Source organism: Cetorhinus maximus, chromosome 31, assembly GCF_964194155.1.
Source record: "Cetorhinus maximus chromosome 31, sCetMax3.hap1.1, whole genome shotgun sequence".
Lineage (NCBI taxonomy): Eukaryota > Metazoa > Chordata > Chondrichthyes > Lamniformes > Cetorhinidae > Cetorhinus > Cetorhinus maximus.
This window is the reverse complement of record NC_135909.1, coordinates 17,862,963-17,888,372: the sequence shown is the minus strand read 5'-3', so window position 1 is coordinate 17,888,372 and position 25,410 is coordinate 17,862,963. Positions and strand designations below refer to the sequence as shown.

General features: G+C 44.5%; 2 protein-coding genes and 2 non-coding genes across 4 annotated transcripts in view; all 4 read left to right on the top strand.

The window, feature by feature from the left end:
- Positions 1-25,410, top strand: part of LOC144670280 (histone H2B 1.1-like) — a 495,251-nt gene that overhangs the window by 445,704 nt on the left and 24,137 nt on the right. The gene's annotated exons all lie outside the window — the stretch shown is intronic.
- On the top strand, positions 303-376 carry trnat-agu (transfer RNA threonine (anticodon AGU)). The gene has a single exon. It is a non-coding gene; the product is annotated as a tRNA-Thr (tRNA).
- On the top strand, positions 4,215-4,880 carry LOC144670432 (histone H1.5-like). The gene has a single exon (XM_078532918.1). It carries the CDS (start codon positions 4,215-4,217, stop codon positions 4,878-4,880), a length of 666 nt encoding a protein of 221 aa, XP_078389044.1.
- On the top strand, positions 24,426-24,497 carry trnam-cau (transfer RNA methionine (anticodon CAU)). The gene has a single exon. It is a non-coding gene; the product is annotated as a tRNA-Met (tRNA).

Here is a 25,410-nt window from a genome sequence, read left to right as displayed (position 1 = left end):
TTGTTTCTGCGACTGAGGAAGACATTTGGGGGAAGAGGCCACTCACACTGAGAGACTCTTGATACCGGAAGAGATGGGCGCAATTCTATTTCACAATTGAACACTGACATCGAGATTTTGGAAGACCAAGTGAAAAAAATCACTGGGTCAGTGATAGAACTCAAACATCATCCCGGGGAATAAGAGGAAGAGAGATTAAATCAGGTGACTGTATGAACGCTAGAAAAAACAATTACTAAATCCTATTTTCCGGGACCTCCTCAAGTTTGGATCCGTGATTAAAGTATTTATGAATTAAGCTTGGCTCTGTGGCTTAGTTGGTTAAAGCGCCTGTCTAGTAAACAGGAGATTATGGGTTCAAATCCCAGCAGAGCCTTATTCCAATTTCAAAGTTTTTGAGCTGATCTGTGCAAAATATGGCTTGGTTCGGGTGTGTACATCCGAATTGCTGGTTCAAATTGTCCATCCTTGTGCAATAGATTATCTTCTATTCTTTCAATGCAAGGAGAGTTTCGTTTCTTTGACTAAAGAAGAGATTTGTGGAAATTGGCCACTCACACTGAGAAACTCTCTCGGGCGTTTCTACTGGAAGAGATGGGCGCTTTTCTATTTAATAGTTTTAGCTCAGAAACTGACATCGAGATTTTGGAAGAACAAGACAACAGAATAAGAACAAAAATCACTGGGTCAGCGAGAGGATTCAAACTTCATAAGAGGAAGACATAAAAACAGGTGACTGCATGAACGCTGCAACAATCAGTTGCTAAATCCTGTTTTCCGAGAACTCACTGAAGATGTGTGTTTAAACTGTTTCCCACTCCGTTTAAAATGCTGAATAATCTGGGCTAACATTTGGTTTAACTTCATTCGTGAATAAAAGTGTCAATTGTTTACATGTTGTTAACGTGACAGCACGTAAACGTTTCAAGGAATTCTCCTCACAACCTGCTTCACCGAAAGAGATTATCATTTATCTTAAATAGCCTTTCACAATGAGGGATGTTAGGTATCGTTCCACGAAAATCCCAAGGGGTTTGTGACGGATTCATTACAAATAATCAGGAATTTCAAAGTGCCTCAATCAGCCAAAAGAAACCATTCGCGACATTCATCTCACTGATGCAGAGTGTGAACGTGTTGTATCTGTCAGTGTGGAGGGGACCAGTCTGGGTTGGGTAGCCATCTTCAGTGTTTGTGAGAGTGGGGTCTGGGTGAGCAGCTGGTGAGTGCGACAGGGTCAGTGCTGGATGCAGGAAGCTCCCGTCAGTGTGGGTGAGTCTGATGGGGCTGAGTAATTGACAACTGGCGGTTGTTGGTGTTTCCATAAATGAAGGAAATTCCCTCCAACAGCTTATTTTTTCTTCATTTAACTATAAACAACTTGAACAAAAGTGAAACAGTGTAGGAACATTTTTGCTCTGTATAAAAGGGGGGTGATTTCAGCTGCCATTGTCCAATGATTAAAGCTTTCATCTAAAAATCCATGGGATTTTTCCACTTTGACTTGAGTCCTGCTCCCTGAGAATCTGTTCAGTATTTTTAATTCTGTTTTATCTTGAATCCTCTATTTCCACAGAATGCCTACACTGAAATTGCTTATACTTCGCACCATTGTTATCTATGAAGCAGGTACAGTCTGCATGGTCTAATGGAGATATGCTTAGAGGGCTGTGCCAGAGGGCTTCTTTCAGGTTTTAGGCCTTTTGGTCCATTAGCAGCAACCGGATGTCTGCAGAGGAACTCGGAATGCCGAGTATCTCTTCTCAGGATGGGCTTAATCAAGGGACAGAATGTTGGCTGAAGGGAGGATAATGGTCTGGGGATTTGGGCTGCCATTCCAGAACATTTGGGGAATTGCACAAGGCGGTGTTGCAATGTGACAATGGCAGTATGCAACCTTGGGATATTATCCTTTCTTTATTCATTATTGGGATGTGGGTGTCGCTAGCTAAGGCAGCATTTATTGTCTATCATTAATTGCTCTTGAGAAGGTGGTGGTGATCTGCCTTCTTGAACCACTGCAGTCTCTCTGGTGTAGGTACACCCAAAGTGCTGTTAGGGAGTGAGTTTCAGGATTTTGACCTAGCGACATTGAAGGAACAGCGATATATTTTCAAGTCAGGATGGTGAGAGGCCTGGAGGGGAACATCCAGTTGATGGCGTCCCATGCACCTACTGCCCTTGTCCTTCTAGATGTTAGTGGTTATGGGTTGAAAGGTGCTGCCTAAGGAGCCTTGATGAATTTCTGCAGTGCACCTTGTAGATGGTACATACTGCTGCCACTGTTCATCAGTGGTGGAGGGAATGAATGTTTGTGGAATGAGTGCCAATCAAGCGGGCTGCTTTATACTGGATGGTGCCAAGTTTCTTGAGAGTTGTTGGAGCTGCACTCATCCAGGCAAGTGCAGAATATTCCTTCACACTCCTGACTTGTGCCTTGTAGATGGCTTTGGGGAGTTTGACACAAAAATTGGCCCTGTAGTTGATAGTGAAAAGGAAAGCTTTTGTCTCCAGAATTATATCAATGGTTTGGTTGAGTGGACGGAAAAATGGCAGATGGAATTCAATCCAGAGAAGTGTGAAGTAATGCATTTGGGGAAGGCAAACAAAGCTAGGGAACTACACAACAAATAGGTTATTGGGAGGGGTAGAGGAAGTTAGATACCTTGTGCATATCCACAGGTTCCTGAAGGTGGCAGGACAGGTGGATAAGGTGGTAAAGAAAGCATATGGAATGCTTTCCTTTATTGGACAAGGTTTAGAACACAAAAGCAGGGATGTAATGATGGAACTGTATAAAACACTGGTTCAGCCACAGCTGGAATTTTGTGCACAGGTCTCGTCACCACATTACAGGGAGGACATCATTGCGCTGGGAAGAGTACAGAGGAGATTTACAAGAATATTGCCAGGACTTGAAAATTGCATCTATGGGGTAAGATAGGATAGCCTGGGGTTGTTTTTCTTAGAACTGAGGAGGCTGATGGTGACCCGATTGAAGTGTACAAGACTATGAGGGGCCGAGATAGAGTAGGCAGGGATGTCCTTTTCCCCTGAGCACAGTGGTCAATTACCAGAGGGCACAGGTTTAAGGTGATTGGTAGAAGTGGACATGAGGCAAAACATCTTTACCCACAGGGTGGTGGGTGTTTGGAAGTCGATGCCTCGTTTGGTGGTGGAGGCAGAAACTCTCAACTCATTTTAAAGGCACCTGGATCTGCACCTAAAGCACTGTAACCTGCAAGGATATGGACCGGGTGCTGGAAGGTGGGATTTTAATGAGCAGGTTTTTAATTTTCTTTTCTTTTTTTGGTCAGCACAGACACATTGGGCTGAATGGCCTCTTTCCATGCTGTACCTTTCCTGTGGTTCTTTTCAGTTCTGATATTCTGTTAACCAATCTGTGCTGGTTTTAATTTATCAACTCATGTTCTACCAAGTGACAATGAATCTTATCCCAGATTATTGCCTCTCAACATTTCCCCACCTCGACCATTAGATTAACTGGTCTATAGTTACTGGGTTTATCCCTATACATTATAAACACAGATGTAACATTAGCAACCTGCAGTTCACTGGCTTCACTCCCATGTCCAAGGAGAATTAAAAGATTGTGGATCAAGACACAGTTTGTCCTGTCAATCTGCAGAAGTGAACATTTTATCAGCGAGAGTGCGTTAAAGGGGCGGGCGGGTTAGACCAATGTCACTGTGTTTGTGTGTCCGGCCTCAGCGACAGATTTCCGAGTCATTTTTGTATAAAATCACAAGATATCCCTGTAATTGGATCGCGCTGCTCCCCTGCTCAGCCCTGAAGAGAGAATTTAAGGGAAATATTTCGTTAATTTCAAGATTTCAGTGGAAACACAGAGAAGAAGTCAGCGCTCGGCTGAGAGGGGGCGATCAAAGCAGCAAAGAAACGGGTTTAAATCGAAATTGCTGCCTTTAATTCGGATGGAACTTTCTCGAAAACAAGCATTCGGATTTTGTTACCAGAAGGAAGCGAGTGTGGTAATCTGAAATGTCCAATTTGAAGTGGAATTGGGGAGTTTATGAGGAGAGAGAAACACAGAGAGGCTGGAGGAGCCGGGAGCTGACAGCAGGTTGTCTCTGCCCCGTCCGCTCTCTGTGTTTAAGTTGCTCTGAGCCGCCGCCACTGGTTTCATTTCTGATCCAGTTCTGACTGTCAGAGAGATTTTCCACACAGTCTGGAATATGACTGATACTGCAGCCGCCGAAACGGCTCCTCCAGCCGCTGCCGCTCAAGTCAAACCTCCCAAGAAGAAGGCGGCTTCCCGATCGAAGGCAGCCGGTCCCAAGTTAGGCGAACAGATCCTCAAGATTGTGGCGGGTTGCAGCGATCGCAAGGGGATGTCCCTGGCCGCGATAAAGAAAGCTTTGTCTGGCAGCGGTGTCGATGTGGGGAAGCTCGGCTCCCAGATCAGGCTCAATATCAGGAGGAAGGTGGAGAGCGGCTCCCTGGTGCAGGTAAAGGGACAGGGCGCCTCCGGCTCCTTCAAAATCCCTAAGAAGGAATCCCAGGGGAAAGTGGGAAAGAAGGAGAAGAAACCAACATTCAAGAAATCTTTAGTGAAGAAACCAGCGGCCAAGAAGGTGAAAACAAAGAAACCAGCAGCTAAGAAATCTCCAGCCAGGAAAGTAGCAGCCAAGAAATCCCCAGCGAAGAAAGCAACAGTCAAGAAAACAAGCAGCAAGAAGGCGGCAACTCCAAAAAAGGCGGTGAAGAAAGCAGCGCTGAAGAAAAAATCTCCCGCCAAGAAGCTCACGGGCGGAAAGGCTTTTAAAAAAGTGGATAAATCGAAGGCCAAGCCCAAAGTGAAAGCAGCAAAGGCTAAGAAAGCAGCGCCAGGAAAGAAATGAAACCAGCCGAGCAAATTGTAAACCTCTGAACCCAAAGGCTCTTCTCAGAGCCGCCCATGCCTCTCAGGAAAGAGCTGATCCCCGAATCAAATGTCCCTGTCCCGGCTCTGGGAGCAGGTTTCACACTGAAATGATTTATGTTAAGTTGAAAATTCCCGGTATCTCACTGACATGCACTATACCCAGCCTCTCCCCCACTCTGCAATAAAACAGAGCGGTGTCCGTGCCCCATTGTTACTGGGGATTTGTTCAGCTGCTCTGTCAGTTTCTGCTCGTTTCCTTTTCACACATTCAGGGTGAGAGTGTGTAAGACAGTAACCCGGGCGGAGAAACCCCGCGTTACAACTCAAAGCCCAACACATGAGTTTGTCTAATTCAGATGGAGTGAGGTATCGGTAAACTGCTCAACCCGCCGGGAGGGGAGGTGTGTGGGGATAGAACAGAAGCTGGGAGTGAAGCGGAAACAGGCGGATTTTACAGGGTATGTGCTTGAGCTGGAATATTACTAAATTTTCTTTGTAAAGCTCTGTATTTAAAAGCTGCGGGTCTCTAGAACCGTTGAACATGAAGTCCCAATCTATAAGTTTTGTGCCGAGCGCTGTGTTAACTTCCATTGTCGATAATTTTAATAAAATGTCGTTTCGAGCAGGCAGGGGGCGGAGCTGGATTATCAAAGACACTCCTCTGTTCTTTCTGTCACTCAGTCTCCTCCCCGTCCCGCCTCTCACTTTCTGCTCCTTTCTCAGTCAGGTCGGGGCGGGCTGTATAAAAGAGGAACGGAAACAGCTCGTCCCTCATATTCTGCAGCGATCTGAGTGAAGAATCATCATGTCTGGCAGAGGGAAAGGAGGCAAAGGACTGGGTAAAGGCGGAGCAAAGCGGCACCGCAAAGTGCTTCGTGATAATATCCAGGGCATCACCAAACCAGCAATCCGCCGCCTGGCTCGCCGTGGCGGTGTCAAGCGGATCTCGGGTTTGATCTATGAGGAGACTCGCGGGGTGCTGAAGGTTTTCCTGGAGAATGTGATCAGGGATGCGGTCACCTACACTGAACACGCCAAGCGCAAGACGGTCACTGCCATGGATGTGGTGTACGCTCTGAAACGCCAGGGCCGCACTCTCTATGGGTTCGGCGGCTAAACAATTCGACCCTTTCGACCGAACACACAACAAAGGCTCTTTTCAGAGCCACCCACCGCCTCACAGAGAGAGCAGAGACCTGGGAACGGGAGCTGGGATGGGCTGTGATCGGGAATGTTAGTGCCTGATTTGTTCTGACGGGGAATGTACTGAGAACCTCAGTTTGCTCGTTGTTTATTTACCCGGATGGCACATTCTGCACTGACACTGAAAAGTCTCTCCACTGCTTCATATTGTCGAAAGGTTTTGTTCTGGATGAATAATGAGTCGGATAGTAATGACAGGATCCGGCGGTTCCTCTGATATCAGCCGTTTAATCCGTCAGTGGAGTTGAGGTTACAATCATATCAGCCATGATCTCACTGATTGGCGGAACAGGCTCAATGGGCTGAGTGGCCTCCTCCTGCCCCTAATCCCAATATTCGCACGGATGTCCGTCAAGACTCAGACCGGGAACAGGGGGAGCTTCGAGCCGCTCCCGTTCCCGCTCTTTATCGGAATGAACAGCCCAGAATGAGGGCAATGGGACGGGGTCTGATGCCCCCAGCACCGTTTCTATTTTATTACCCATTCCAGCCCTCTAAGCGAGCGGCGATTTTAAAGGTTGGTTGTGCTGTATGGAGCAATACTCAATTATTATTATATTAACAATTCAGTTATTGCCTGGGAAATTCAGCACTGACTTTACACAGTTCAAACAACAGACTGGTGTTTCTGTCCAAAAATGAGCAGATTCACCAGGATGATGCCGGGTTTACAAATTGCAGGGACAGGTTACATGAACTGGAATTTCATTGGGGTTAGGAAATAGTGAGCGAGAGTGAAAAATGGTATTTATAATTTTCAAAAAAAGGGAAGAACGAAGTCTATTGTCGAGAAGGGAAACGGCTGCAAAAAAAGGCGGAATTTTTAAATGGACAATTAAAAACAACTCGACCAATGGGGACCTGAGTTGACAGGGATTAATTCATTGGTTCGATTTTGGACGCAACTGCCTGGGCGTAAGGCTGCAGCCAATTACTATTCGGGGCGGTTCCTCACAGTTTAAAAAGGCGGATTGTCGAGCAGATTGTATTAATAGTCCTTCTAACTCTGACTGGTGAATCTGTTCAGAAAATGGTCAGGAGAAACTCTCCTTCCTCAACTTTCGCCGCTTCTTGCCGCCCTTTGCTAACGGCTTCTTTAAGGCTTTCTTGGCTCCCTTCTTGGGAGCTGGTTTCTTCTCATCAACCATCTTCAGTTTCAGACACAGAAATATACCAAACCCCTTCCGAGCGCCGATTAAATAGACAGTCTCCCAGATCTATGCTAATGAAGGATTGGGAAAAGATGACTCTGAATGGACAGTTTAAAGGCTAAACCAGCCTCTAAATATATAATTTCAGGATTGGATATGGAACCAGGCCAATCAGATTATGATTTCTCGCCCCCACTCCTCCTCCCACCCCATCATCAGCCCATTTACTTTAGTCAGGAAATACATTTTCCAAAGAGTCTCTCCAGCCCCAGTTCCTCAGTGTTTTACTATACATCGGGGAATGTCGCCTGATTGTTTTGCGAGGGTCCGTTCTCCACAGAGAGAGACTATACGGGAAAGGGGGATTCCATCTGTAACAGAGAGCCCCTGATAATGTGTGCGAGTGTGGGATTTACTCACTCTGATACTGTGAATGAGTTTGGGATTCATTCACTGTTTGTAAGGCCGTGCTACAGTGAGAGAGTCTGGGATTTATTCTGTGCTTGTCAGGCTCTGGGACTGAAAGTGATTGTTGATGTTGTTCTGTGTCTGACTGTGATAGTGTTTGAGACTCATTGTGCATCTGTCAGTTAGCGGTGCATGTGAGTGAGTGGGAGTTTCATTCTCTCCCTCCGACGGACGCCAAGTCCGGAGAGGAGAGGCGGACCCTCAGGGCCTCCAGGCGGTGGAGTTCAAAGTAACATCACGATTCAAAATATGACGCAGTAAGTAGGTCAGGTAAGTACTTCTACTTATTCTATTAATTAAACTGCTGCAGTCCATTAGTTTAAACAAAATAATGTGAGGACTTTGTAGTAGGAGTGGAATAAGGACCCTAGTGTAATTAGTATTCTTTAAAAGGGAGTAACTAACAAGCTTAAATTAAAGGGAACAGAAGGCAGCAGAGCTCACACCCGCGATGTGCTCCTCCTGTGCTATGTGGGAATTCATGGACACTTCCAGTGACCCTGGTGAGCATGTGTGCAGGAAGTGCGTCCAGCTGCAGCTACTGGCTAACTGCATTTCGGAGCTGGAGCTGCGGGTGGATTCACCTTGGAGCATCTGTGATGCTGAGATTATCGGGGACAGCACATTCAGTGAGGCGGTCACACTGCAGGTAAAGACTGAACAGGCAGAAAGGGAATGGGTGACCACCAGGCAGAGTAGAGGGAGGCAAGTAGTACAGGAGTCCCCTGTGGCCGTCCCCCTCTCTAACATATATACCGTTTTGGATACTGCTGGGGGAGGCAACATCTCAGGGGAAAGCAGCAGAAGTCCATGGCATCACGGGTGGCTCTGCTGCAAAAGAGGGGAGGAAGGAGAGTGGCCGGGCTATAGTGATAGGGGATTCAATAGTAAGGGGAACAGACAGGCGTTGCTGTGGCCCACAAAATAGACTCCAGGATGGTCTGTTGCCTCCCTGGTGCCACGGTCAAGGATGTCCCAGAGAGCGGCAGGGAATTCTGAAGGGGGGCGGGGGGGGCGGTGTGAACAGCCAGTGGTCATGGTGCATATTGGTACCAACAACATAGGTAAAAAATAAAACAATGAGCTGCTACAAGCTGAATATAGGGAGTTAGGATGTGAACTAAAAAGTAGGACATCAAAGGTAGTAATCTCAGGATTATTACCAGTGTCACGTGCTAGCGAGAGTAGAAACATCAGATAGATACATGGCTGAAGAAATGGTGTTGGGAGGAGGGATTCAGATTCCTGGGACATTGGGACCGCTTCTGGGGAAAGTGGGACCAGTACAAACAGGACAGGTTGCATCTGGGCAGAACTGAAGCCAATGTCCTCAGGGGTGGAGAGGTTGGGGGTGGGGGGGGTGGGAGTGGAGGGGTTGGAGGTGGGGGGGTGATGGGAGTGGAGGGGTTGGGGGTGGGGTGGTGGTGGTGATGGAGGAAAGTGTTTGCTAGTGCGGTTGGGGAGGGTTTAAACTAGAATGGCAGGGGGATGGGAACCTGAGTAGGGAGACAGAGGAAGGGGAAACGAGGATAGAAAAAAAATGCAGAAAAGTAAGAATCAAAAGTGAAAGGCAGAAAAAAAAAGTGTGAAAAACAAATAGGGTCAGAGTGCAAAATAAAGTGAAGGTGGTTACAAAGTTAAAGAAAAGTTGAAAGGCATCATATCTTAATGTGTGTAACATTTGCAATAAGGTAGATGAATTAACGGTGCAAATAGTTATAAACGGTTATGATATATTTGCAATTATGAAGACATGGCTACAGGGTGATCAAGGATGCAAACTGAACATCCAGGGGTATTGAATATTTAGGAAGGGCAGACCAATAGGGAAAGGAGGTGGGGTGGCACTGTTAGTATTGGAGGAAATCAATGCAATAGTGAGGAAGGATATTGGCTTAGAAAATCATGATGAGGAATCTGTTTGGCTGGAGATAAGAAACACCAAGGGGCAGAAAACGTTGGTGGGGGTTGTCTATAGGACTCTAAACAGTAATGGAGATGTAAGGGAAGGCATTAAGCAGGAAATTAGAGATGCATGCAATAAGGATACAACTGTAATTTTAATCTACATACAGATTGGACAAAACACACAGCAATAATGCTGTGGAGGAGGATTTCCTGGAGTGTGTATGTGATGGTTTTATGGACCAAGATATTGAGGAACCAACTAGAGAGCAGGCTATCATAGACTGGGTGCCATGCAATGAGCAAGAATTAACTCCCTTGGGGAACAGCGACCATAAAATGATGGAATTGTTCATTAGGATGGATAGTGAAGAAGTTGAATTCAAAACGAAGGTCCTGAACCTAAATAAAAGGAGCTACGAGGGTCTGAGGCACGAGTTGGCAATGATGGACTGGGGAACCGTACTTAAAAGGTTGACCAGTGGATAGGCAATGGCTAATATTTAAGGAACGTATGCATGAATTACAACAATTATTCATTCCTGTCTGGCACAAAAATAAAATAGGAAAGGTGGCAAAACCATGGCTTACAAAAGAAATTAGGGATAGAATTAGATCCAAAGAGGAGACATATTAAATTGCCAGAAAAGAGAGCAAGCCTGAAGATTTGGAGCAGTTTAGGATTCAGAAAAAGTGGACAAAAAGATTCGTCAAGCAGGGGAAAATGGAGTATGAGATTAAACTCACAAGGGACATAACAACTGACTGTAAAGGCTTCTATAAATATGTGAAGAGAAAAAGATTAGCAAAGACAAATGTAGGTCCCTTATAGTCAGAACTGGGGGAAGTTATAATGGGAAACAAAGAAATGGCAGGAGAATTGAACACATATTTTAGTTCTGTCTTCACAAAAGAGGACACTAATAATTTTCCAGAAATGTTAGGGAACCAAGGGTCTAGCAAGAGGGAGGAATTGAAGAAAACTAGTATTAGTTTAAAAATTGTGGTCAAGAAATTAATGGGGTTAAAGGCTGAAAAACCCCCAGGATTTGATGATCTACATCCCAGACTACTAAAGGAAGTGCCCCAGGAAATATTGGATGCATTGGTGGTCATCATTGAAAATCTCTCGACTCGGGAGCAATTCCTACAGATTGGAGGGTGGCAATTGTAACCCCGCTATTTAAACAAGGAGGGAGAGGAAAAACAGAACTACAGGCCAGTTAGCCTAACATCAGTAGTGGGGAAAATTCTAGAGTCTATTATAAAAGACATGGTAACTGAACACTTGGAAAGCATTAATAGGATTAGACAAAGTCAGTATGGGTTTATGGAAGGGAAATCATGCTTAACTAATCTACTGAAGTTTTTGGAGGGTGTAACTTGTAGAAAAGATAAGGGAGAACCAGTGGATTGTATTGAATATTGATGTACAGTCTATCACCAGAAAATGAGACAGAGAGCTCAAGGAAGGGAAGTGTCAGAGTTGGACCATGAAGGTGATAAGGGATGGAAATTGGAAGCCAAATTGATCATTTTTTCCAGGTCCAGGTGAGAGCATGAAGCAGCACCGAAATGGTCATCGGTGTACCGAAGAAAGAGTTGCGGGAGGGGGCCTGAGTAGGACTGGAACAAGGAATGTTCCACATACCCCATAAAGATGTTTCAGTGCGGCTTCATGGTCTCGTTTTCACTGAGAGGGTGGTCAGCCTGTGGAATTCTCTACCACAGAAGGCTGGGGAGGCCGGGTCACAGAGTATATTCAAGAAAGAAATTGGTACATTTTTGGATATTTGGGGCATCAAGGGGTATGGAGAGAAAGAGGGAATATGGCGTTGAGATAGAGGACCAGCCATGATCATATTGAATGGTGGAGCAGGCTCAAAGGGCCGAATGGCCTACTCTTGATCATTGTTTCTATGATATACCAGTTTGGGATAAATGCTGTATCTGTCATTCTGACCACAATATGAGAGTGTTGGATTGATTCCATACCTGCTAGTTCCTGTAAATGTCTGTAAATGAAATTCATCCTGCGTTTGTCAGTCTCTGGCACTGTAAGTCAATGTGGTATCGATTCTAGATCATTCAGTCTATGGTACTATCTAATTGTGCACTTCTCATTCACTGTCGGAGCCTGGTTCTGTGTCTGAAGGTGGGATTAATTTTGGACATTCCAACATCTGCTGCTCAATGTGAGTGTGGAATTCAGTCTGGATCTGTCAGTGTCAAGTGTTGAACAGGAATGTGGGAGTCATTCTCAATATCTGGGAATCTTTGAAACACATTGTGCATCTGTTAGTCTGTGGTGCTGTATGGGAAAGTGGGATTTATTTTGTCTGTCAGGCTCTGGTAATCTGTGCGAGTTTTCGATACATTTTGTAACACTCAATCCCTGATGCTGTGCACAACTTTGTCCATCCCTAATTGCCCTTGTTCAGAGGGTATTTAAGAGACAACCACGTTACTACGGGTCAGGGGTCTGGAGTTACCAGTCGGATCATGTAAAAGAGGCAGGTTTTGCTTGGTTTTTGACGATAATCGACAATCAGAGTTTTGATTTCAAATTTCACAATCTGCCATGGTGGGATTCGAAACTGGGTCCCCTGGGTCTCTAGAATACTTGTCCAGTGACAATAACACTGTGGCACTCCCTCCTCATCTAGCAGAGTGGCTCAGCGGAAGCGTGCTGGACCCATAACCCAGAGCTCGATGGATTGAAACCATCTTCTGCTATTTTCATTCTCATTAATGACTGTGGGATTCATTCTGTCTCTATCAGACTTTGATTCTGAACGTGTGCTTATGATTCCTCTGTGTCTCAGTGTTTGGCACTGGGTGAAAGTCTGATTCATTCTCAACTTCTGAATGTCAAACAGTCTCAGATGTATTCTGTATCTACTGGTCAGCTGTACTGTGTGAGATGTGGGATCCATTCTGCATTTGTCTGTCTCTGTTACTGTAGTGAGTGGGTGATTTATTCTGTACTGGTCAGTCGTTGGTGCTGTGAGTAATGGGCTTCATTCTGTATCTGTCAGACTCTGGTGGAGTGTGTGTATTGTGCAGTTTGTCAGTGCCTGGTAACATGTTGGGTTTGTTCAGTAGTTCACCCTGTCTGATTTTCTGTGTGAATGTGAGGTTTATTTTATCATTCTCAATCTTTGATGTGGGTTATGATTCTAGGGTTAACTCTGGATCTGTGCTCAATAGTTATTGGAGGGAACTGAAACGAGGTGCAGCCCTGTCGAAATTTGTTGATGCCATTATTCTCTCAATATTGAAAATCTCCAGTTCAGAACTAGAATCCTACACACAGCGCAGCTCCCAGTAAATGTTGCAGTATCCTATCCAAGCTGCATTTCCCAGATTTTACCAGCTGTGAATCCTTTGATCAGTATTTGGGTATTTCAATGGAGGAACATCTGCCTGTTGACCCAATTCCATGGTGTTTTTGGGAGTAGTAGCCATAGGAGTGGAATTGAAATCCAGCTGTTTCCCTCTCTCTAATATTATTTCAATGAAATCGGTACTTAATACAGAAAGCATTAGTCCATCACACACTCTGATTAATTAAACCCTCTATCCATTATTACTAAGGCATTGGTTGTGATTTTGAGTCCCACCTGAGTTGAGTTTTCAGTCAAATTTCATGTTTTATTTGTGCAAAACTTAAACTCATCCAGGGAAAAGGAACAGACATTTTCTGTCAGAAAGAGGCAGCTAATTTGCACATAGGAAACCTCCAAAAGTGCCAATGTGACCATGTTTTGGGCTGTTGATTGAGACGTAAATATCAGCGACTGTGTGGGCGGAGGGGGAAGAGAATAATGCCACTGCTCGTGTCTTCGGCAGAGCACCATGGAATCACTTACAACAAAATGAGAGGCTGGAGGGAGCTTCCTTTTAATGCATCTTCTGAAGGATAGCACCTCGAATAGTGGAGCCCTCCCTCAGTGCTGTACTAGAGTATCAATCTTCTTTGTTACACACAAATTCCAGTGTGGGATTTGAAAAAAAACACCTTTGTGTTCCAAAGGCGACTGTGACCAGGTCAGTCCCAGTGAAAGTGTTTAAGAAATCGACCAATCAACAGCTACATGACTGGGGCAATTATGAGGTCTTCCCCTGGCAGGTCACATGACAGCTGGAGCCACAAGGCATCACAACCAGATTTGTGACTGGATTCAAACCCAAAATCCTGTCAATGATTTTTCAAATTAAGCTGTCAGCTGCTTGAAAATGCAGCAGTTAAACTTCCTGTCTGATCATGAGGAGAGCTAGGGAGCTAGAGCTAATTACAAAACTAAATCCTTTAATAAAACAGTTCAAAAACCATCAAGATTGAAATCCTGTGAGGAAAAATCAAATTATTATTGAGAACTCTGCTGGGAGAACTTCATTGGACAGCAGAGAAATCAGGTGAAGAATCCAAGTAAATCGACACCAGCGAACAAGTTAAAATCAAAAGCGGAGTAACTCCTGTCAAAAGCTGAGAATTCTGTGCATCATCAGTTCATCGGGTCGAGATATTATCTGGATTAAGCTTTCTGTTTAGAACAGGGTTTAATGAACTAAGTGGAATAGACACGTCATTGCAGAACAAGTAAGTCATCTCTAGATTTTCTTGAGTTCCAATTTATTGAAACATTGAATTCTGATGAACTAGAATTACAGTGCAAATGAATTGATAATTCATAAACAAACTGTTTTCGAATAAATAAAGTAGAACAATTATTTTACAAAAAGTCCCAGAGTGACCTGCAAGCTCAAACACAGAGAGAGTGAATTGCAGAGTGAAGAGTTTAAAATGTGGATTTTGTGGAGAGTGGGGATTAGGTGCAGACGGGGAAGGAGCTGATGTGTAATTGAAACCGAGACAACAGCAAAAGTAGAAGAGAGAAAGAGAGGAACATTCGAAATAACATGAACTTTAATTAAATGGCTCATTTCAGTGAAGTGTTGGGACAGCTGAGAGCTGTTGCCTACACATCCTGTGCTCTGTGGGAACTGCAAAGAAACATGATGATAAGTGTCAGATTCATAATACATTAGAGAACCAAGCAGAATATAGAAAGCACAGAGGAGAGCTGAAAAAGGAAATTAGGTCAGCCAAGAGAGTGTATGAGAAAAGACTAGAAAGTAACCTAACCAAAAACAGAAGACTTTTACCAATGTATAGACAGTTACTGAAAAGGTCATCTGATTAGAAGATCCTGTGGTGGCAGAGGGCCGAGGCACTAAATGAGAACAGTTCATCTGTCATCACGAAACAAGCGGATGCTGCTAATCTCACAGTAAAGGAGGAGCTGGTGGAGAAATTGGATAGGATGAAAATAGATAAAGAGGAGGCCATCAGAAGGTTGGCAGCGTTCACTGTAGAAATGCCACATAACCTGGATGGGATACATCCTGGATTCCTGAGGGAAGGAAGGGGGAAAATAGAGGAAGCTCGAGTCACAATCTTTCAAACCTCCTTGGATATGGGAGTGAAGCCAGAGAACTGCAGGTTGTTAATGTTACATCCATGTTTATAATGGAGACGGATAAAGCTAGGAACAACAGACCAGTTAGTCTAATGCTGGTGGTGGGGAAACATTGAGACACAATAATCCAGGACAAAATTCATTGTCACTTGGTAGAACCTGGGTTGATAAATGACAACCAGCACAGATTGGTTAACAGAAAACCATGGCAAATACTTAATGAAGTTCTTTGATGAAGTTTCAAAGAACATTGCCCAGGCTAGTGAGGTTGACAGTGTTTGTCAGGATTTCCAAAGGGGTTTGAAAAAGACTTGTTAGTAAAATTCAAGCAGATGGGACTAAAGGGGCAGGGGCAACATTGATGCAAAATTGAATAAGGGACAGAAAGGAGAAAGTAGTGGTGAATGGCTGTTTTTAAGCGTGGAGAGATTTATACTGAACTGATTCTCTGTCATGTCAGCTGGCTGTTGTGTTTGCATTCCCAGAGCTTTTACATTTCAAATACTTCCAGCCTATATCCAAGTTTGCTGATGGCACTAGGTTAGGTGACATGGTTAGTAGTGTAGGCAGGAGCAGCAAGTTTCAAAGGCTCATTGACAGATTCAGTGAGTGAACAAAACTGTGGCCGATGGTGGTCAACATGGGGAAGTGTGAGGTCACCCATCTTGGGGCAAAGAAAGATCAGAGAATTTCCTAAACAGTCAGAAACTTGGGACTGTGGAGGAGCTGAGAGTGAGAGTGAGAGCTGAATGAGACTGGAGGGCGGATAAAGAGCAGCGGCAGAGCAGCCCAAGAGCAGCAGTGAGAGAGAGGAGAGAAGAGAGAGAGCGGTGGGGGGGATAAAGAGCTGTGAGGGAGGGGTTGGAGCAAACCGGCCATGTTTATAATAAATAGTCAAAGCATGATATCAGGGGAAAGAAGGGAGCTGGTTGGTTTGTGCAGATTTCTCTAAATGAGGCATTGATTAAACGAGGAGCTGGAAAATTAAACATTTCAATCAGGGCAATTATAAGAGTATTAGTGCAGAACAGGTCTTGAGGTATTTAATATAAATAACAATTTAAACAAGGTACAAACTGGATTCTAAAAGAGGGAATAGAGGTTTGTTTTCGATCATGGATGGGCAGCTGAGAACCTGTTGTTTGCAGTTCCTGCCCCATGTGGGAACCTCAGGACACTTCATGTGACTTGGGGGCCACATGTGCAGGAAGTGTCTCCAGCTGCTTGAGCTCGAGCTCAGGATTTCCGAGCTTGAGGGGCAGCTGGAGTCACTGTGGAGCATCAGGGTGGATGACAGATTCCTGGATCGTACATTCCAGGAGCTGAACACCTCAAAGGGAGAGAGAGAGAGGTCAGGATAGTAGATGAGTGTCAATCCGGAAGAGTAGGAAAAGGCAGGAAATACAGGAGTGTTCGGGTTGTGTGCCACTGTCAAACCGGTACTCGGCATTGGAGACTGCTGGGAATGGTGATACCCTGAAGGAGTGCAGTCCAGACCATGGCATCAATGGGCAAGAAACTGCACAGGAGGGAACAGCAAAGAGTAGAAATGCAGTCATTAGTGGAGATTTCATAGTCAGGGGGACAGACAGGCATTTCTGTCACCGTCATTGAGAGTCCCACATGGTGTGATTTCCCTGCAGATGTGCTCCTCTATCTCCCTCTCTCTCACCTTTTTGGGGGCCAATTGAATATCCCCGTGAGTGTGATCATCCTCTTATTATTCCTCAGCTCCAATAAATGAATTCTGCCCTTGTCCTTTTGAGGATATTGTCTCTTACCAAGATTACAGTGACTTCCTTAATTAGTACTGCCAACCCACCTCCCTTTTCCCTTCTCTATCTTTTCTGAACACTTTGCATCAGTGAAAATTAAGCACCCAGTCCTCACCATTTTTAAACCACGTTTTCGTCATTGCCACGACATCATATTCCCACACGGCTATTTGTGCTTCTAGCTCATCAACATTATTCACCACACTTTATGCCATAATACACATGTCCTTGTATCTCTCTTAGATTCCTTCTTCATCTACTCCTATCTTGTATGTTCCCACTTCTTCCACAATTATTCCTCAGTTCTGCTTCTATATACTGATGCCCACCCCGTGCCTATTTAGTTCAAACTCTCCTGAATCACACAAGTGTCCCTCCCCATGAGGAAATTGGTCCCAGTCCTATTAAGGTACAACCTGTTCCTTTTGATTAGGTGTTTCCTGCCCCAGAACTGGTCTCAATGTTCCAAGAATCTGAATCCCTCCCTCCTGCACCAGCCTCAAGCCACATATCGATTCTCCCCATCTTCATTTCTACTCTCACTAGCACGTGGCACTGGCTGTAATCCCGAGATTACTCCTTTTGAGGGCCCACTTTTTAACTACCTCCCTAGCTGCTGGAATTCTGACTGAGGGACCTCAATACCTGTCCTCCCTGTGTCATTGATACTGACGTGTATGACAACCTCTGGCTCATTCCCTTCCCCCTGCTGGGTTCTCAGCTATTTACAATTTATATTAATGACTCGGATGAAAGGACAGACTAGACAAAGTTGCTGACAATACATAGATAGGTGGGAAAGGAAGTTGTGAGGAGGACACAGAATCTACAAAACAATATAGATATGTTAAGTCAGTGGGAAAAATGTGGCACGTGGACTATACTGTCAGAAAATGTGAGGATTTCCACTTTGGTGGGACAAATAGAAAAGCAGATCATTATGTAAATGTGAAGAGATTGCAAAATACTGTGGTTCAGACAGATCCTGGACATGAATCACAAAAAGTTAACATGTAGTTCGAGCAAGTAATTAGGAATGCAAATGGATGTTGGTCTTTATTGCAAAGACAATGGAGAATGAAAGCAGAGATGCCTTGCTGCAACTGTACATTGGTGAGACTACAGCTCGAACACTGTGTACAGCTTTGGTCATTTTGTCGAAGGAGCAACATATGCCCAACATCGCCATCATTCTGATGGCCAGCTTTGTGTGTGGCTGCATCAAACTGTGCGTAGACCCCCGGTTCACAAACACCAAGTGTCACTACGTGCTGAGGTTCTACCTGTCCCGGGTGTTGCGAAGGATGGGTCTGGCCACGCTGCCGCGGAACGCTCCAAGTAGTTGGACCGTGCGGTACCACCTGTCCCTTGTGGAAGAATTTATGCAGAGAAATACTTTTGACCACAAGTCCTTCAGACAGTGGTCGGCACATAATGTCTTAGAGGCCCTGCGGGAAAAGGAGAGGGTGGATCCTGCCGGGTGGTTCCTCGAGCAGACTGTCAAAGTCATTTGGCAGAATGCCTCATCACCAGAACTTTCCAACAAGCACCAAGATGTAGCTTGGCTGGTGGTGAGAAAGGCCCTCCCTATCAGATCCTTCCTGCACACCAGGAGTCTCACCCCCTCCGCACACTGCCCTTGAGGTGGCTGTAGTGGGGAAGAGACCATTGTTCACCTCCTTGTGAAATGTGCCTTTGTGGAAAGTCTGGGGAGAGATGCAGCGGTTTTTGTCGAGGTTCATCCCGAGCAGTTCTGTGACACAGGACTCTGTGCTCTATGGGCTGTTCCCAGGGACACACACCGAGACAAACATCAACTGCAGCAGGAGGATCATCAACTTGGTAAAAGATGCCCTTTGGTCTGCCCGAAAGTTGTTGATCTTCCAGTGCAAAGAGTTGCCCCCGACTGAATGTTGCAGACTGGCACATTCCAAGGTCCAAGACTACGTGCTGCGGGATGCACTAAAGCTTGGGGCAGCCGCCACAAAGGCGCAATGAGGAAAGGTCACTGTCTATGACCTTTCTGCCATAGTGCACCGAGGGGCTGGGAATTGTATAGACCCCTCGGCTGTATGACTCACAAGGAATGTACATAGTGAAAGCTACATGTGTCTCAATTATATTGAAGCACTTCAAAGTGCAACATGTTGTATATCGATAACTCCAATACCATTGCACTGTCTGACTGACTGTGATGACCATATTGAAAATACTGTAATGTTCATTGCTGGTATTAATTGCTCCTCGTGATCCATGAGGAAAAGTTGAATTTGATTGCACTTTTTGTGATGGCCATTTGGAAATGTTTTGTAATGTTCTTTCAGATATTTTATGAATAAAGTATATTTTTCCAAAAAAAAAAGTAGCTCAGAGAAGTTTCACTTGGTTTATTCCTGGGATGAGGGGTTGTCCCTTGAGGAAACATTAAGCAGTTTGGGCCAATAGTCATTTAAGTTTAGAAGAATGAGAGGTAATCTTATTAGATCTTAAAATGTTCTGAGGGGGAAAGATGCTGAGAGGATGTTTCCCCTCATGGGGGAATCTAGAACGAGGGGGGGGGGCACAGTTTCAAAATGATGGGTCTCCTTCTTAAGACAAAGATGAGGAGAAATTTCTTCTCTCAATGGATCTTTAATCTTTGAAATTCTCTACCTCAGACAGCAGTGGATGCAGGGTCATTGAATATATTCAAAGCTGAATTAGACAGATTTTTGAATGACAAAAGCCTTGTTACTGTTAGTTAAACAGGTGACGGGCATTGATTATCCCACCTAAACAGAATAAAAAGATACAGCTGAAACACTTTGTGGGGAAGCTACTTGGAAGTCTGTAGCACTGAGGAGCTGTCTTGAAAATAAACCAGCTTGAACAAAAAGACCAGCCTGGATTAATTCTTCCACCACAACCACTTATTGTGAATAACAAAGGCCACAATCAGATCATCCATGATCTTATTGAATGGCATCGAAGGCTAGGGTGGACAAATGGCTAACTCTTGCTCCTACTTCTTATGTTCATATGTAGTGTGATGGAGGCAGGTTCAAACAGTGTCTTCAAAAGAGATTTGGATTAACTGAAAAGGAAAAATGTGCAGAGCTACAGGAAAAGGTGGTGAAGTGGCACAAGATGAATATAATCAGCACAGACATGACAGGCTGAATGGCCACCTCCTGGACTGTGACCATTCTATGATTCTATGAATGAACTACCTGTCAATCTCTCTTACAGTATATGACTCTGAGTGGAATTAACTCAGTCTGTCACTCTCTGTCACCAAATCAGAGTATGGAATTTACTTTGTCAGTCTCTTACAGTACAGGAAACAGCTAATGATTTTTGCTTGTATCCTTTTATCAGAAATAGATAGGCTCTACTGGTCTCAAAAGTACTCAAGGTGAAACACATCAACTACTCCTCCATCTACGCTCCAATTGAATGTCAGCCAACAAGAACATACCTTCACAGAAAGCGAGAGACCGACTTCCATGCCCAACATCCACCCTGATGCATAAGGACGCCTCATTTGTCAGTTTGTGTTTCTGGCCTTGTTTTTGTGAGCAACACCTGCAATAATTCACTGTCAAAATCATGTGGCTGCTGGGAGTCTTAAATAAAGACAGAAAATTCTGCAAATATGCAGCAGGTAGGCAGCATCTGTGGAGAGAGAAACAGAGTTCACATTTCAGGACAATCAGCCTGTAATAAAACACTTACTGACATCTGCTCATGGTGGCTGCAACTCCCACAATTCTGTGCCCGAGAAACCGCTGTATCCAATGCATTGACTTTCCCAGGCACAGAGTGTGCATATTCCCCAGGGTCGGCCCCAAGGCATTCTGATCCCAAACTTATACCACTGCCACTTGTCTACCCACTCCACCAATCTGCCTATATCCTGTCTATATCTTTAGCTCTGAAGAAGGGTCATACAGAATTGAAAAGTTAACTCTGTTTCTCACTCCACAGATTATGATGTCAGAACTGAGTTTTTCCAGCATTTTCTGTTTTTACGCTTATATCCAGTTGAAGTTTAACACTATCTTCCTCACTGTTCATAATACCTCCAACTTTCATGAACTCTGCAAATTTTGAAATGATGCTCTGTACACCAAGGTCTAGGACATTCATTTATATCAGGAAGAGCAGGGTCCTCACACCGACCCCTGCGGAACTCCGCTTTAAACCTTCCTCCAGTCTGAAAAACAACCATTCACCTCTACCCTCTGTTTCCTGTCACTCAGCCAATTCCATATCCATGTTGCTCTGTCCCTTTTATTCCATGAGCTGTAACTTTGTTGACAAGTCTGTTGTGTGAGACTTTATCAAATGCCTTTTGGAAATCCATGTAAACCACATGAACAGCATCACCCTCCCCAACCCTCTCTGTTACCGCATCAAAGACTCGGTGCAAACGGGAGAATCTGGGAAGCGGCGGTGAGGATGGGGGAGGCGCTGCACCATCGGCTTCACGGCGCCGACCCGCTCCCCGTCCCCGCGGCGGCGGCGCTGAGAGTTGGTGTTAATGAGGCGACGATCACCCACATTCAGCTTCCTGGTGCTGCACTGCGCATGCTCCGCGCAGCAGGCGTTTTCCGCTGGCGGGGCCTTCCCGCAGCTGCGCAGTGAGACCCTTCAGATGGAGATAGGGCGTATTCCCAGACGCGTGGAATCCTGGGTTATATTGTTCACCATTTCAAAAATAATATTAGCGAAGTCGGTGATATTTGGACTCATAGCATCTGTGCCACCTCTTTCAGACCGAATCAGTCCAACTCCTCTGCTTGCACTGAAGATATCTTCATTTCTGCATTTGTCCAATTCCCTTTTAAAATTTACTTTTGAATCTGATTGAACCAGTCTTTCAGGCAACACATTCCGGATCACAGCAATTTGCTGCTGAGAGAAAAAATAATACGTTCACACACAGCATCTTTACTTTTTTATATATCATGATTCTCACACTTTCCAGCACTTGGTCCATAGTCTTGTAGGTTATGGCACTTGAGGAGCATATGCAGGCACCTTTTCAATCAGTTGAGAGTTTCTGCCCCTGATACAAGTTCAGACAGTGAGTTCCAGACCCTGGTTAACCTCTGAGTGAAAATGACATCCACAGCTCCTCTCCAATCTTTCTACGAATCACTTTAAATCTGTACACCCTGGTCTCTGACCTCTTTGAGAAGGTAAATAGGCCCTGCCCATTTGCTCTATTCAGGCCCCTCACAATTATGTACATCTCAATCAAATCTCCTTTCAGCCTCCTCTGTTCCATGGAGAACTACTGCAGCCTACCTGACATATCCTCATTGCTGCATTTTTCCAGTACTGGCAACATCCCAATAAATCTCCTCTGTATTCTCTCCAGAGCAATTACATCCTTTTTGTAATAAGATGACCAGAAGGCACACGGTACTCAAGTTGTGGCCTAATGATTTATACAGTTCCTGCATTACCCGCCCTCCCCCCACTCTTTTATTCTATAGTCAGCGAATAAGGGAAATGATTCCACATGCCCTCTGAACCACCTTATCGACCTCTGCTGGTATCTTCAAGGAGCTGTGGACATTCACTTTAACACCATCACTTCCTCTACAACTCTGAGCATTCTCCCATTAACAGTATAGTTTATTTTTCTTTGCCTTGTTTGACTTCCCTAAGTGAATCACCTCACACTTAACCAGGTAGAATTCCAGTTGGCACATTTTTGCGCACCTGACCAGTCCATTGCTATGGGAGACTGTGCAACACAGAATGATTCATACTTTCCACACAATCCCACTCACTGAAAAGGAATTAATTCCAAACTCCCACAAAGTATGGGAAACTGAGTGCTGAATAATGCTGCCAAAACTCACATAGAATACCAGAGACATTCAGATACAGAATTTATCCCATTTTCCCTAACAGTGATGAGAATTTATAAATACAGAATGATTCCCACATTGACGTTCTGTACCACTGACTGATACAGACTTAAGCCCACCCTCACATACAGTACCAAACATTGACCCATAGAGAAGGAATTCCACTCTCACAAACTGTCCAAAAACAACAAAAATGGAATGACGCAGTAGGCTAGACAGCATCTGTGGAGAGAAAGACAGTTAACATTATGAATCAGTCTGACTCTTCTTCAGCTCTGAAGAACAGTCATACGGACACAAAACGTTAACCCTGTCTTTCTCTACGCAAATGCTGTCAGGCCAGCATTTTTTGTTTTCGTTTCAGATTTTTAGCATCCGCAGTATTTTGCCTTTATCTCACAAACTGTTCCACCGACTGAGATACAGAATGAATCCTACACTCAGAGGCACTACCTGTGACTGACAGATACAGGACAAATCTCGCTCACATACAGTAACAGAGTTTGATGGATATGATATGTATCCCACAATCACAATCACGACCAGAGGCTAATTGATGCAATTTAGATTTGACAATTGTCCAGTTGTGGCAAATCACGATTTTCACATAGGAAATGGGAAATTCTAAACATAACACGAGGCATCTTAACACGACTGGGGGACATTATGAGACCAGGAAGAAAATATTTACCCACAGAAAACGTCTTCAAAGATCAACAGGTAATATCTTCGGACAACAGGGAACACCTGATCAGGTCACATTTTACAGAATGGAGAAGAAAAAAAGTACAAGTGGCATCGTAGTTATACAGCCTGGAACAGATTTGCACGGCAGGGAAGTATTTTACACAACAGAGAATATGTCTCAACAGTTCCACAGCAGACAGCACAGTTCCACATCAGACAGGACAGAACTGCAGCAGAGAGCACAGTTCTATAGCAGAGTGCAGAGTTCTTTTCTTCTATTTGTGGAACGTGGACATCGCTGGCTCGGCCAGCATTTATTGCCCAACCTTAATTGCCCTTGTTCCAAAGGCATTTAAGAGTCAAACACATTGCTGTGGGTCTGGAGTCAAATGTAGGCCAGATAAGTTAAGGGCGGCAGATTTCCTTCCCTACAGAACATTAATGAACCAGATGGATACTTACGACAATCGACAATGGTTTCATGGTCATCATTAGAATTTTAATTCCAGATGTTTTATTGAATTCAAGTTCCACCATCTGCCGTGGTGGGATTCGAACTCAGCAGTGAACACAGTTCCAAGCAGACAGCAAAGTTGCACAGCAGGGAAGATATTTAATAAAAAACGGGAAAGCACTTTAAACAGCGCAACACCTTTCAACAAGAGTACACATGCACAGGGAGCTAATTTAGGCAACAGAAAATTCCTTACGAATGTGGGGCATATTTATGCAAGAGAGAATGCGTGGTGATTCATAAATGGTGATTCACTCCATGCTCCTTTGCCTTCCTATCGTCGTGTGTGCGGACTGTCTCTTACTGCTCTTCTGTGTCGTCCTCTGTCTGTCTGTTACATTCTTGGGAGTGTTGCAAAGTGGAATTGTGTCGCCAGGGGGAGCCGCCGAATTCGTGAGCTCTTGTTCAACCACAAAACAGGAATGAATGTTGCGTTTGCGCAACAAGACGTAGCAGGAAATTATCAGCAAGTAGCAGAGTGGCGCAGCGGAAGCGTGCTGGGCCCATAACCCAGAGGTCGATGGATCGAAACCATTCTCTGCTATTTATGTTTTCATTAAAAGCAGAAAAAATATTTGGCCTCTCCCCACAAATATATCTGATATTTCTTTACCATCCACAGGAATTTTAATCGGCTGCTCGCTTCCAGTAACCACTTCAGTCTGCAACAAACCTCTGTCATGTTTTTTATTCACACAAGAACACAAACCGCAAATGCGGCAAACACACACAAGCCTAGATTTCCTCTCATCCCATTTCTCCCAAAGAGCTGACACAGGCATGATGGTCCGAGTGGCCTTCTCTTGTTCTCTAACACGCTATGATTGCCTGAAGAGCAAAAGCTATTCCCTTAAATGGAAAAAATGTATATAATGAAGTTTATATGTATAAGCTGCAGTATGTCCGATCTACCGGACACCCTGCAGTAATTCACCATGCTAAGGTGACAACAGTGTCCTCCCTTCGACATGTCCCATCGAGAGTATCAGCATAGCAGAGACAGCATCACGTCAAAGACACAGTTAATCAATATTTGGACAGGTTCCTTCTTAATCGCTAACTCAAAACAAGGAATTCTGACCCCCAAATCATCATGAACCAAGAACGTGAAGTTTCATTCCCTCGGGCTTGCATTCTACATATTGTACTAAATAATTCTTTGAGTGTCTGTTTGTTTCCAGTCTTGTTTTATCTGTTAATCGCCGATCGAATTTTAACGAGTTCAGTTTATCGCTCATTCCCTCCTTATCGGACTTGCTTAAGGTGAAAACTGTAGCATGTGTGTGACCATTCTCCTCGAACTGAATGCCTGCCTCTAACATATTGCGAGGTTTTTAGACGTTCATTTACTGTCCGATTATTAATTAATTCTCCTTCGCTACTCGTTAGTGAATTTAGTAAACACCTTTTGTCTTGTGGTTCAGTCTGCAGGGTAGAGGGCAGGAGAGATTCAATGG

What these genes read in the sequence shown, in the direction of transcription:
- LOC144670432 (XM_078532918.1), top strand. Translation starts at nt 4,215, where the DNA reads ATGACTGATACTGCAGCCGCCGAAACGGCTCCTCCAGCCGCTGCCGCT.